The sequence below is a fragment of the Paramormyrops kingsleyae genome, chromosome 15 (assembly GCF_048594095.1).
Source record: "Paramormyrops kingsleyae isolate MSU_618 chromosome 15, PKINGS_0.4, whole genome shotgun sequence".
Taxonomy (NCBI): Eukaryota; Metazoa; Chordata; class Actinopteri; order Osteoglossiformes; family Mormyridae; genus Paramormyrops; species Paramormyrops kingsleyae.
In genome coordinates, this window is record NC_132811.1 from 11788735 (window position 1) to 11802760 (window position 14026).

Genomic DNA, 14026 nt, shown 5'->3' on the forward strand with positions numbered 1-14026 from the left:
TGCACTACCGTGCTGCCCAGTCATAGTAATATAAAATAATTATTATTGTGGATCATTTTGTATAAATCTCTCTACAATTAAGTTATGGGGGTCTCTGGAGAGATGGGGTGACTGCCCCCCTCTGCTCAGAGGGGAGTGGTCATTGTGGTCATTATGATTTGCAGTGGGCTGCCCAGCACAGTACAAGAAGCAGCAGAGGTGAGAGAATCGGCAAACGCAAGACCTTTTAAAACATTACTCTTACCTCGGTTTATAATATGGATATTTTGACATCATGAAGCTACCCACTGACCACCGTGGTGCCCGTCCTCTTTATTTGTTGCAAAAGAATATTTAGGAGCAGGGGCGTTGCTAGAGATTTTGGGCCCCATGAAAGCATATCATATTAGGCCCCCCAGTCCAAACCAATCCAGTTATTTTCCTAATTTTTTAGGGCCCCTGTCACTCAGGGGCCCTTGGAATCGTCCTAGCTTTCCTCCCCCTTACGCCGCCCCTGTTTAGGAGTTATCATTCTTATTCTACATTCTTATATGATATACCTTCGGTCCAGGATAATTGTATATACAGTATTTCGGATTGCGCAGATATTATATAAACGGCATCGGATTTGTAGCGGTCCAGTGCTTGCGGTCAGCTGTGCGAAATTTTTCTCTACTCCTTTTTGTCCAATTTTACGGTAGAAAGGAGGTGGTCTGGAGCAGGGTCTTTCTGCGTCTCCCGTGTCACGCATGCGCCTGCACTTTGAGGGAGCAGATTTCGGAGATGCATGGATATTTAGCTATGTACGCCGGCTGGGATTTATTTTCTTAGACACTAGAATAAAAGAAATACACGACATTTATTGATCTACTTTATATGTTGGTCAGAGATGCGTGGTAGGTGACGTATAGTGCGTTATATTGGGGTGATCTAGAAACTTACAAAAGTTTTAGAAAGCAATGCCTCTTTATTATGGGACGATGGAAACCGCTGGATAGAGAGGAGTGCGGCCGAGCCTTGAGATCGCACGGCGATGAGTTACGGTGTGCCGGCCAGCTCGCTGCTGCTCTTCCGTGCCTGCGATGAAGGCGACTACGATGCGGCCCGGAAGATCCTGGAGCCCGGTGCTGGCGAGTCCGGCCGGCTGCGGACGGACGCGGGCTCCGAGTGCGACCCGGGCGTCTCCCGATCCCTGGCGCTGCCGGTGCCCGTGGATTGCACGGACGAGGAGGGCAACACGGCGCTGCAGTTCGCCGCGGCCAGCGGACATGAGGTGCTGGTCCGCTTCCTGCTGCGGAAGGGCGCCTCGGTGGATAGCCACAATCACTACGGGTGGACGCCGCTCATGCAGGCTGCGAGGTGCGGAACCGCTGCTTTGCTGACAGCGCAAATAAGTGCACGTAGACGTGCGTCTGTTAACTCTATCTTGGACCACTTTGTTACTTGCCATTTCTGCCACTGTAATAATTACGAATGTCCAACTTCACTCAATGTAAACTTTTTAAATCTCATTTAAACTGATGGGGAGTCTGACGAAAGATGTGGGTAAACAGATGACAGACTGTTGACCATCATGTCGTCGTTTATTTCGTGTTTTTTTTCTTTTAATGAAAATAATTTATAGCTGATGTATCGCAGATTCTTTGGAAGCGTCTGGTGCGAGTGGTTCTTATATTAGATTACGGCGTATGTGTCTTTACACTTTACATTTGCACGGACAAATTTACTGTTCTCAGCCGATCACTGATGCAGTTACGGTCGCGTGTTTTAACATTGTGGTGTTTTAAGATTGAGCTTCACAATTTACTGGTTATCAATTTTTCTGTCGCCAGATTTGGGCATTTAAACGTTGCCCACATCCTGCTGGAAAACGGAGCGGAGATCAACAGTAAGAACAGGATGGGGGCCAGTCTGCTGACAATGGCCGCCAGGGGGGGCCATACCAACATGGTCAAACTGTTGATGGAGAGCGGGGCCTTTGTTGATGACTATGACCACCTGGAAATGCCCGAGGGCAACGGCAACAACAATAACAATGGCAGCAGCGGGCGGGAGCCTCTGGACATTACGGCACTGATGGTGGCAGCCCAGCACGGGTTCGAGTCCACCGTGCGGCTGCTGTTGGAGTGGGGCGCCGATGCCAACGTGAGCCTGAGGACCACAGGCTGGAGCTCCCTCATGCTGGCCGTGCTCAGCGGGAAGGTGGGGGTAGCCCAGCAGCTCGTGGAGCGTGGTGCAGATCCAGACCACCTCAACGTGCTCTCCAAAACCGCCTTCGAAATCGCCCTCCAGCTCCAGCAGAAGGACGTGAAGAGCTACCTGGACTTGGTCACCACCGTGCGGCCGCAGTCAGGTAACCGCTCGAAACCTGACCGTTCTGCTCCGCTTTCAGGGCTATTCGGTCAAGCGAGAATAAACGTCACGCTATCACCTGGAAGCATTTAGCCCTCCCCTCGCAGTTATTACTTAAATGACGACATGTTTAAGTCAGATAGTTTTACGATCTTTAACACCAGACATGACACATTGTTCATGGTTAATGAAACTGGTGAGTCGGGTAGACCTGTGGTACCATCGGGTTTTTTTTTATTAAACTTTAAATTTGCTCTTACAGAGATTAAACACAGCTACAACAGGCCAGACACTATGGTTCGGCTTAAATCATGCTGAGTATTAAATCATCCTGATTAGCAATGTCCTTTCTGTCACTGTAGTTTTCTGTAAAAAATAGCCTGATTCACATACTAGCCTCTACCTCCTGGCTTGATACTGATTTATGAAACTTTGTACAACAGAGAAGGATACAAACAGATTAGTTATAGGATCAGATGATCCTCTCAGCCTCTTTGAAGTCCTTACTTGTGCTGGTGTGAAAAGTCTCACCCCGCTAATAGCCGTTACCGATTCGTTTCTTCCAGTGTTGTAAATGCATGATGGGAAGTAATGAACTTAACACCCTCCCCTGTCCCTTTAAGGGGGTGTGGCTAACACTGTAGCGCCACCGTTCTTTACGCATTTGATTTGCCGTCCGACGCATTTGTAGGTGTGGAATGACAGCATACCATTACCTTTCAGTCAAACCCTTAATGATGCGTCCAGCTGTCCTACTGTTAGTTGTTTCTGTTAAGTACAGTATGAACTACCATATAGTATTATGATTATAAAGTGTGTATCGCATGTTTATACATTAAGTTAAGCAGACACTTTTATCCAAAGGAACATAATTTTTTTGAGAAATCGATAATCCTATGTTCATGCTGTAAGTGCTTAAAATATATTGTAACTGCAGAACAGATGAACACAGCATTAATGGTTTAACTCAAAGGTCGTGTAAGTGGTCGTTCCACACCTGTCAATGGGCCAGACAGTCCCTGGAGAACTTGGGGTTAAGATCTTGCTCAAGAGCCCAGCAGTGAAATCAGTCCACCAGCCCTGGGATTTGAATCAGCAACCTTTCCATCCCAGGCGTGACATCCTGACCCACTGAAGCCACACACTGCTCAGCTCTGCCTTTGCTTGGTTTTTGATGGACAGTTATCTAGAAATGGCTGTCAGGGGGTTTTCCCAGAACCTGGATCAACTACTGTAGGATTCATTAAAGCTTTAACTTTTTTAGACCTGATTAACATAGTAATATTTTTTTGTGCACATTAGTTTTGTCTTTAAAAGTTCACCATGTCTGATTTTTTTTAACCCTTTAAGCTGATGAGAAGAAGAGGCCAGATGTATTCAGCGCCTTAAAATTAGGTGAGTCGGCTGCACGTTGCTCAAAGAACATTTTCCCAATCCTTTACATTTCAATGAATTAACAAAGACAAATATAATTAGCATTTTATCATATTTTATTGGGAACTGTAAACAAAATCTAGTCCATATTACAAAGAATCAGAGAATCAATTTTATCGACACAGCACTACTCTGAAGGTACGCTAGTACCCGGTATGCACAAATAAGTCTTAGCTAGGTCTGCAACGAGAGGAACCTCTGTCTGATGAGTTCTCCACCACTCTAACACCTTACCATCTAGGAGAGTGTAACACGTCGTCGCTACTCGCTTGCCACTGGATTGTTCAAACACCACTGACTGAAACAAATGGGTGCAGCTGCATGATGCCACCTGCAGTCGTTATGCTACAAACCTCCACCTACAGCGTAAAAGTGTAGCTCTGGGGTACAGATGTGGCAAATGCGCTTCGAATATGACATTGTGAAAAAAGTCCTCCTCCCATTCCGTATGGAAGTGGTAGGTTTTTGGCTTCTTACTTGGTCCAGCTCCCCCATTCATTTTTATACCCTCTCTTAAGTTTAGTTGAAATAACTTGGAGGCTAATTTGGCGACTCAGTAGCTGTCTAGAGTTTTGCAACAGCTGGCGCGGTTGAACGCATCATCCATCCTCTACCCAGACTACCTTTGCGATCGACCGGTAGATTGCGATCAACCGGTAGATTGCCATCGACGTAATTGCTACCCCTGGTGTAGACCATGTGTCCGTCAGAGTGGATCATGAAAACAATACTGGAACAGGCGAGAAAATTAAAAACGCATGCATCGACATTTATGTGGTCACGTCGATGCACCGGAACGTTTGCCATTTAATCGATACATTGATACAAATCGATGCATTGTTACACCCCTACTAATAGTTGTCCGGATTTGCAACTGGGTACCAGATACCAGTCCTTTCTGAATTCCCATCTGTCAGAGGTGAAAAGTTCAGGTCCAGAAAGTAGGAATCCAGACCAAGATTTTATCTCAACCAACCAGTTGAGCATAAAGAGTCACAGTCACTGAGTACTCAGCTGGTTGGTTGAAACAAAATCTTGGTCTGGATTTGTACTTTGTGGACCTCTGCCTCTTATACCTTTCCAGTTCTGAAATTCTCCCAAATTCGAATTGATGGAGGGAAAGAGAGTGAATTAGAGAGAAATTTTGTATTTTGTATTTGTATCAGTTTTTTGAAAAAATTTTACTTTGTTGTTTAGGAGACAGTTGTGTTCACATCTAGTTAAACGGCCTTCTTCTGAGCCTGTTTTAGTTAAAAACCTTTCTGAAAAGTACCAAAGGTGACATTTTGGAGCCTGGAACATTCCAGTCTCTCTTCCCCGCTGTCCAATGCGAGATAGGGAGCTCCCAGCTGGTGAGGGAGATCTTGGAAGAGGACCCGGCCCAGGTGAACTCTGCCAACGCGGACGGCGCCTCCCCGCTTATGATCGCAGCGGTCAGCGGGCAACTGGGGGTGGTGCAGCTGCTGGTGGAGAAGAACGGCGACATGAACAAGCAGGACAGTGTCCACGGCTGGACTGCCCTCATGCAGGCGACCTATCACGGGTGGGTGCCCATCTGCGCGGACGCCGTGACACAGTCACCCATCTGGCACTGCTATTAACATTGTTTTCACAACAGCTTCTGGTAAATCATTTGAAAGTGCAACTGTTCCAGTGTGATGTTTGCAACGACTGGAAGGCCAAACGGCTTATTGTAATCATTATCATACGGTGCTAACAGGTCACGGTGCTACCAGGTCGTTGTGCCTTGCCAAGCTATGAAACTAGGCTGGCTAATGTTAATCTTCTAAATGCAGCATTTCACGGTATAAGACCTCTTGAAAACATGTCAATTTTAATCTTTATATGCTGGTGTTTTGGCTTGAATTTCACAAGGCTAATTATAGCCTACTACCTGTCTGTAAATAATAGTGTGAACATTGGCTCTTTTTGATTGGCTTTTTGTTTTTTAAGAAGCATCAGTGTTTTGCATCAGTCATGGCATTTTCCCATTGCATATAAGCTTGGCAGTTTTAATATGCTTAAATTTCAGATCCATAGAGGACTCTAGGCTAGACTACATTGCAAGTTGTTCATTATGTTTCACTAAGGAGGGTTTTAGAATTTTTATCACAAACATATTTGATGCACGCCTTGTAATATTAAGTTGTGTACTTTTTATTTAATTTTTTTATGTCTTCAGTTTTACTAGAGATGATATTTACATATACAGTATATGCGTAGTGTGTGTGTGTTTGTGTGTGTGTGTGCGCGCGCATCATATTTTATCTGGTTCCAGATCTGTCTGGTTATATGAATTGATATCCATACCTAGTTCTTGCCAAATTCTGACGTGGCTTTGAACTTTCAAATACATACGTACCTCTCCAAGGACTAGAATATTAATAATAATTAATCAATAAATAAAGTAACTGTTGAAATTTTGTAGCATTTTCGAAATACTGGGAGTAATACATTGGTCACTGATACATGTCGGATGCATGTCACTGAATTTATCATTTGAATTAATCCATGGCCTCAGTAGTTATTTGCAATGAATTACCAGCAGAGGGTGCAACAGACTGGGAGATGCAACAGTCCCCCAGACTGTTCATCCCCAAGTAATAAAAATCGCTACAATAATAGCTGGATCTTTATTATAAGAAATACTGTGTGGCATTTGATAATTGCGACTCCTGCTGGTGGGTTTTGCTGCTGAAAAGTTTTAAATATGGGCAAATTCATGTACTTTTCATATGTTCATCACCATTGTCACTCTCATTATTTTCCTAAACACTGACCTATTTAATAGTAAAGACCCTTGTAGCTTGTATCCACTTTGACTTAAGACCCCTGGAGTTTATTTACTTAGCACGTGTTATTATGGCAGGATTTTATTGTGTTATTTCTGGATTTTTGGTTTCTATCTTTACTCTCTAGGAACAAAGATGTTGTGAAGTATCTACTGAACCAGGGAGCAGACGTCAATCTTCGAGCCAAAAACGGATACACTGCTTTTGATCTCGTCATGCTGCTGAATGACCCAGGTATGTAATAATGGTTGATATGATGTTTCTGGCTTTTCATCCTGCTGCTCAATGGTTCTTTAATCTCCTTCTGCTTTCTTCCTTCAGATACGGAGCTGGTGAGACTGTTGGCCTCTGTCTGCATGCAGGTGGACAAAGACAAGGGCCGGCAGAAGACGAGGTCGTCCGTCGCGCGATCCCGCAGCCGGCAGAGCCTGAATGTGCCTTTCCCACCTGACGACAAGGGGGGCTTAAAGGTGCAGTGCAACAGGAAGCTGTGTGGACGAATTTTATGCTACGCCTGTTAAAAGCGACAGCTACTTCAATAGTCCATGTATTAAGCATGTGAGACCACAGACAAAACAAACACAGCAAGCTCTGTTATGCTCTTATATTTAAATATTTACTATCACCATTTAGTACTGACAGTTCCAAAATTAACTATTCATTTGACAAAAACCTTTTGCCAAACCTGACTATGACCCTTAAACCAGTGCGCACTAGGTTGGTGTGGCACTGTAGATTAGGACTAATCACATGATCAAAAGAATCACATGATCAGCAGAGTGATGTCACTGTTCGGCCCTTGAGGACGACCCAGATGCCCAATTGCTACAGGGACACTAGCAGACCCTAGTGATGGGCAAATAAAGCTTCATGAACCATTTGCTGTATTTTTTGACCCCTTTAGATAGTGCTCTTGGTTTGCTTTGGGGCATGCTTTGTGCCCTTTTCTGAATGGAGAGCACCATCTAGTGGGATCAGAAAATACAGCAAATGGTTCATGAAGCTTCATTTGCTCATCACTAGCTAACCCTGCTTGCTCAATTATAAAAGCACATGCTGTATAGATATGTAGGTTAATTATTACCTGATACTCACATCTTTGAAGTATCAGAAAATATTTTTATCAAGCAGTGTCAAGCCACCAATGACAGTTTTGTTCTATGTTCTCTCGTCATCTCCGGGTCTTCAGCAGTGACCTCTCCAGTTCCCATGGCAATATTCTCTCACCTCTGCCCGCTGTGTCGCCCACAGTCCTGGTGGAGCCGCATGTCCAACCGCTTCCGGAGGTTGAAGCTGACCAGGACCCTGCGGCACGGTCTGTCCACCAATCGACTGGCCCCATTCCCAGGCGGCACAGATACCCCAGATAGCTTGGAGTCGACCATGAGGGCGGATCGGCGGAGCAGCGGCCCGTGCAGAACAGAAACACGACCCCCCAGCCTGGGGAGCATCGACCTCGGTACGGCGTGGACCTCCAAGAGTAAGGACAGCGGTGAGCAGTGGGACGCCATGGACAGAGGCCAGGCCGTCTTCATAAGCACAGAGATCTCCACAAGTGGCATATAATTCATCTAAAACTAATACTTCACAATGTCGGATTAGACATAATTAAATTTGAAGATTCTTGAGCTGAATAATGTCAGAATGTTGAATTATGGTGTTATTTAATTTTGCCTTCATTCCTTAATTTTTTTTTTTTTTTAGGGCTTGGCAGAAGCAGCACAGAGAAGGAGGACTCTCTCATAACCACCATGGTATGGGTGCAGCCTCCAGTGGAACTGGGTGATGTCTGGGAGTTTGCAAGAAAAAAATAAGGGGTTTGGCTACTGGAACGAGTTGGTTTGTGTTGTTGCTAGAGATGAAGTTCCAGGGCACGTGTTAAAAAAATAACATTTATAAAGCAATGGCTGTGTGTGTCTTAGTGGGTTAGGGTACTGTGCCTGTTATAAGAAAGTCACTGGTTGAAATCCCAATGTTGCTAGAGTGTTGAGCCCTTCAGCAAGTTCCTTAACCCCCAATTTCTCCTGGGACTGTCTCACCCTGATTTCTCAACTGTATGTCGATTTATCATAAATAAATAAGATGTAAAGTAAATATTGATGGCCAAGTGAAGCTTCATGAACTATTTGCGGTATTTTTGACCCCACACCATGGCACTCTTGGTTGGCTTTGGGGCATGCTTTGAGACATTTTTGAACAGAGTGCACCATCTAGTGGAGTCAAAAAATATAGCAAATGGTTCATGAAAATGAATTTGGCCATCACTAAACATGAAATACCTGTTAGACATATAACCATGATCCATTAATGGTCTGAAGCATCCCTGCTTCGTTCCCTCACTTATTTCTCCTTACATCAGTGTTTTTCAACCTTGGGGTAAAAACCCCATGTGGGGTTGCTTGGAATTCAAATGGGGTCCCCTGAAATGTATAGTAATTGAAAAAAAAATTTTCAACTAATGATTATTCTTTTAAAAATTATGATTAAAACACCACATACAATTAGAGGTGGGCGATACATTGATTTTATCGATTAATTCGAATTTACAGTTCAGGACGATGTGTTTTTATGAAAATAAATTTTATTACATATTTTACACGCGAGTGCCAAAAGCGGAACTAATGCGACGTACCGATCTTCACGGGTAAATTAGCACGGCGCACCCAAACACTGTAGCAGATTCACAAACAACATGGCAACGACAGGAGAAAAGCTGCAGCTTGTGCCCAAGAAAGGGGTTGCTACATCTGTAACATGGAATTGGTTCGGTCTTGCGCCGTCGGAAACAGACCAAACAAGTCCTCGTTGCAAAGTCTGTTTAAAAACCTGATATCAAGAAATATAAATTAGTTCAAATAAAATGATCGCGATCACCTTCAGCCTTGTAAAGACAAGCTCGCCTAACTGTACGCGTGATCAGGGGAAATAAAATGTGACTTTGTGCACTAATCTGGCTACTAGATCAAAAACTAATTCTAGAAAAAAAAATGTCTATGGGGTCAAAGGCAAAAAGGGTTGGGAACCAATGCCTTACTGTACATTCACCATCTCTCCACACTGCAGCTCCGAAACGGTGCCCCGTTGACGAGGCTCCCCAGTGACAAGCTGAAGGCAGTGATCCCACCCTTCCTGCCGCCGTCCAGCTTCGAGCCGTGGAACTCGGACCGCTCCCGTACCCCCAAGGAAGGCAAGGCAGAGTCGAGGGGGGGGCTTCCCATGCCGCAGAGGCCCAGCAAAGGCAACTTCAACAGCAGCGGCAGCTCCGACATCGTGAGTGCGGGGCGGGGTAGGGCAGCTCCTTAACACCAGAATGTCATAGGTTCAAAACTCTGGATGTTGTAAAAGTTTTTGTATAAATTTTACTGTAAGTTCTCTATTTAATTTATCTGGGAAACTGAAGTTATATATATAGAAAATAATTATGGCCACCTAAAAGAAAAGAATTATAAGAGTTTTTAAGATTCACCTCCTACACATTGGTCACAATCACTTCTCTTTCTCTTGAGTTCATTTCAACTTTTTTTTCTCAAAAGATTATTTCAACTTTGATCTCCAAAAGTTTTTATTTTGTACATTTTTACCCTTTTATGTTGCTGAAATGCTCTTCTCTACATTAACAGTGTTGAGGGGGCACGTTAAAAAAAAAAAGCTTTTTCTAGGGCCTCAGATCAGCACCCCATGTGACTATCTGCTTCCCCTTGGGTGTCGTAGACATCCGTCAGTCGTGCAGTGACGAGGTCCATCAAGTTCCCCAGCATCACAAAGGGCCCCGCGTCTCCCTCGAACTCGGGGAACTTCAGCTACTCCCCACACTCCTCAGGGGGGTCCAACGGTGTGGCAGGTGTAAGCCGGCATGGCGCCGACCCTCACAACCGCTCTGGTGAGGCCCCTCTCTCGCTTCATATGGCTGATATTTTCAGCTTGAGAGGTAAAGCTAGCGGAATGTATTTCCCTTCCTCCACCCATAGGGGGCAGCACAGACAACGTCCTATCCCAGATTGTAGCCCAAAGGAAGAAGGCCGCCGGCTTGCTTGAACAGAAGCCTCCCGCGATGGAGACGCCGACCCCTCCCGCGCCTGACGTCACCCTCCCTGACATTCACAGCACCCGCAGCCTGGTGGCCAGTGACGTTCACACTAGGAGGGTAAAGCACTCCAGACGGGCTCCTTAATCCCCAGCTCCCCACGCTCTCCTGTTAGATATAAGAGGGGATTTAGACACCGCTGTTAGATTGTGGGATTAACACTGAGGTCCTGGGCTTGATGGAAAACCAGATCTGATTCTGGGCTTTGGTCGGTGGGTTGAGGTTATGATAACTATTTGCTTTTATTATTATTATGTGGAAAAGGCAGATGGTAGTAAATTTCTTTTTGACCCAGGTTCAAAGCCAACTCTTTTTGTTTGTTTTAAAGAGCTGTGGTTCTCCGATAAGACTTTTATAATAACATTGGCACTGCATTTTTATTTTTTTAGTTAAATCTGTTGTCAGCACATTGTGTAATCTTTTTATTTCGATTTCAGGCACATGGTGCCCACCCCCGTGTTTCTGGACCATCCCTCATCCTATGCTGTTTTTTTTTGTTTGTTTCTCGTGTTGCAGAAGATAGACCTGAAGAAAAGGCCCCAGTCTGGGAACTCCTCTACCTCAAAGAGCACCTCCCCTACCCTGACTCCCTCCCCATCCCCGACCCCCAAGCTCCCAGCCGGGGATTCCTTATCCTCCACCTCTTCACATCCCCGGTCTAAGAGCAGCGGCGGTTCCAGCAGTGGCACTATCACCGATGAGGGTGAGGCTACACCACTAGGGGGCGCTGTAATAGCATCCTTGTTCGTTTACATTTAATTCAATTATCCTATGCGCTTATTCAAAGCAACTTACAGAGAGGGGTTATAATTTATGCGTGCTTCTTGGGATTAAAACCCATGACCTTTGTGTTAGTGCGATGCTCTGCTTGTTTAGATACAGGAGCTAGAATATTCACGTTGTAATTTCTGCTTGAGCAAGATATACTGGACCTCATTCCCCATTATGTTTCCTCCTGCCCGATATCACACAAGAAACAGCTGCCCCGATTTCTTGCAGTGATTTGTTCCAATCGCTAATACTTTTTATGCTCTTTTTGGCTAAAACTCTTACCATTTTATTATTATTATTATTACTGTGTTTTGCAGATGAACTGTCAAGCATTCTGAAAAAACTCTCCCTGGAAAAATACCAGCCAATTTTTGAAGAACAAGAGGTCAGCCAATTGACTGCTTTGCCTACCACAAATCTGGCCTCTGTCTACTGTTGTACTCACAAAATAATACTGCAACCGATGCCGTTGTTCTCTTTAATGGATTTGTATCAGACACCTATCAGAATGAATGAATGTAGCAGTGAGAAGCTATTACATGCAATATGGTGCTGGTTTTCTCCTGCGGATCCCGACTCTGGACCAAAGGGCACGTTGTGTCATTGCAGGTGGATATGGAGGCGTTCCTCACACTGACCGATGGGGACTTAAAGGAGCTGGGAATTAAAACGGACGGGCCCCGGCAGCAGATCCTGGCCGCCATTTCGGAGCTGAACGCCGGAAAGGTGTGGACCACCAGACCCCTGACCACCCCTCAGTGGGTGGGTGGAGAAGCATGGGGTAATTAAATATGGGGGCCTCTGACCAAGGGAAGTCCCCTCCGGTGTTTCTCTGTGTGAATTCTGCAGGGCAGAGAGAGGCAGATCCTACAGGAAACCATCCACAACTTCCAGTCCTCGTTTGGGAGCAGCGCTAGCAATCCGCGCCCTCCTGGATACCCACGTTGTGAGTAAGATCATGTGACCTTAAGATAATACCATCATCATACTGGAATGGGGACAGTCAAAATTATATTCCTAGTTACTCCTATTATGTCAGGTTTATTATTATTATTATTAGTCGTAGTGATGTTGCTAATAGTTTTGGTGGAGTTTTTCCATACAATTACTGAAATAGTCATCATTATAAAAATTGGGTAACACTTTGTATTAAGCCCATATTCATAAAGCCAAATAACTGTTCTTATAATTCATTGTAATACAGTCATAAAGTATTATAAACATGGCTATAAATATTTATTTGGAAAAAATGTTAACACATTGTACCCATGTTTCCCATGCATTTTTAATACTCTATAAATACTTTCATAATAATGCATCATAGTGGTTGGTATAAGCATTAAGGATGCTTTGTACTGCTTTATGAAGATATTTATAGTGAATTATAGATGAGAGCTTCATAAAGCATTCATAATGCATAGAGTACATGACTATGATGATATGCCTTTTTATAAATAGTTATAGCCATGTTTATAATACCAAATGAATGCAGTACTGTATAATGCATTATGAAGGAATGTGTAATGTAGTATAATGACTGCTTAAAATAAAGCGTTACCAAAAAGTAATAACATATGCCAGGAAACAGAATGTTTTTATTTAAAAAAATATATGTATTTTGTCCAGCACCAGCAGGCTGGGTGAGACAGCAGGTGCGCACCACAAACAAGAGGTAGTGAAGGCCGGTCACCGAGGGAAAGCTGTCGGAAAACCCCAGTAACGGGAGACTGAGCGCCTGGAGGCGGGAAAGAGGCGATGCTCCTGAACGCCGGTATATCGGCGACCGGCGTGGCGATGCCCGAAAACTCTGCAGCCCAGATGCCGACACCCGCAGACAAGAGCGCATCACCGATGTGCCGCACACGCCTTTACCGCGGCCCTCCGATGCCGTCCTGGGGAAGGAGGAGCGACTGTGAGGCTGACTGAAGAAACCCCTTAATCTCTCTGGCCGGTGTCGCCAAACGGCACACTTACTGAGAAGAAGAGTTATCACAAAGCCGCTATATCATTTTTATTTCATCTGATTAATTTTTGCGTATATATAATATATACACACATTATTAAGCCATGACAAATAAGTCTGTTCCTATATTCTGCAAATTTGTAGTTACTCTTGATTTGGAGATAATAGTACCGGTGTACAATTTTGCTATATTTAAATGAAATAATTGTTATATGATGAATAGCAGTGTATTATGAAAAGTGTATAATATTAAAAAATACTGGAAAATTGTACACCTGCAGTTTTTTGGCATATTGCTTTTCAAAGATTGTTTATGAAAAGCAGTGAATTTAACCAGGCCTACATCTGTGCTTAATGTTTATTAATAGGCTACGGATATTTTCCAGAAATATTGAAGTGTAAAACGGTTAATCGCAGATTCATTTTTACTGATGAGCATCGCCAACCAGCGGTTAGCGGTCGAAAAGTTACTTTTACCAGTAAAATAGCAGTGCACACATTTATAGGCATGAAAAGACTTTTCTTGGTTAATAATGTGCTGAGACATTGTTATGTAAAATGCGGTTGTGATTTTGCGGTTTTGAAACCCAGCCGTGTGTTGCGGTAATACCTTTTGACCCGTGATCTGCACCATATTATTTCAACAAGCTG

General features: G+C 44.1%; 1 protein-coding gene across 1 annotated transcript; it reads left to right on the plus strand.

Moving 5' to 3' along the window:
- The first annotated feature begins 716 nt into the window (after positions 1-716).
- On the plus strand, positions 717-13644 carry LOC111855002 (ankyrin repeat and SAM domain-containing protein 6). The gene is made up of 16 exons (XM_023833568.2): positions 717-1338; positions 1812-2332; positions 3682-3726; positions 5104-5308; positions 6685-6791; positions 6879-7027; positions 7809-8049; positions 8262-8311; positions 9621-9827; positions 10269-10437; positions 10526-10701; positions 11158-11344; positions 11730-11797; positions 12022-12138; positions 12262-12358; positions 13039-13644. The coding sequence occupies exons 1-16, from the start codon at positions 1013-1015 to the stop codon at positions 13086-13088; spliced, it is 2715 nt and encodes a 904-aa protein (XP_023689336.2). The 5' UTR covers positions 717-1012; the 3' UTR covers positions 13089-13644.
- The last annotated feature ends 382 nt before the right edge of the window (positions 13645-14026 follow it).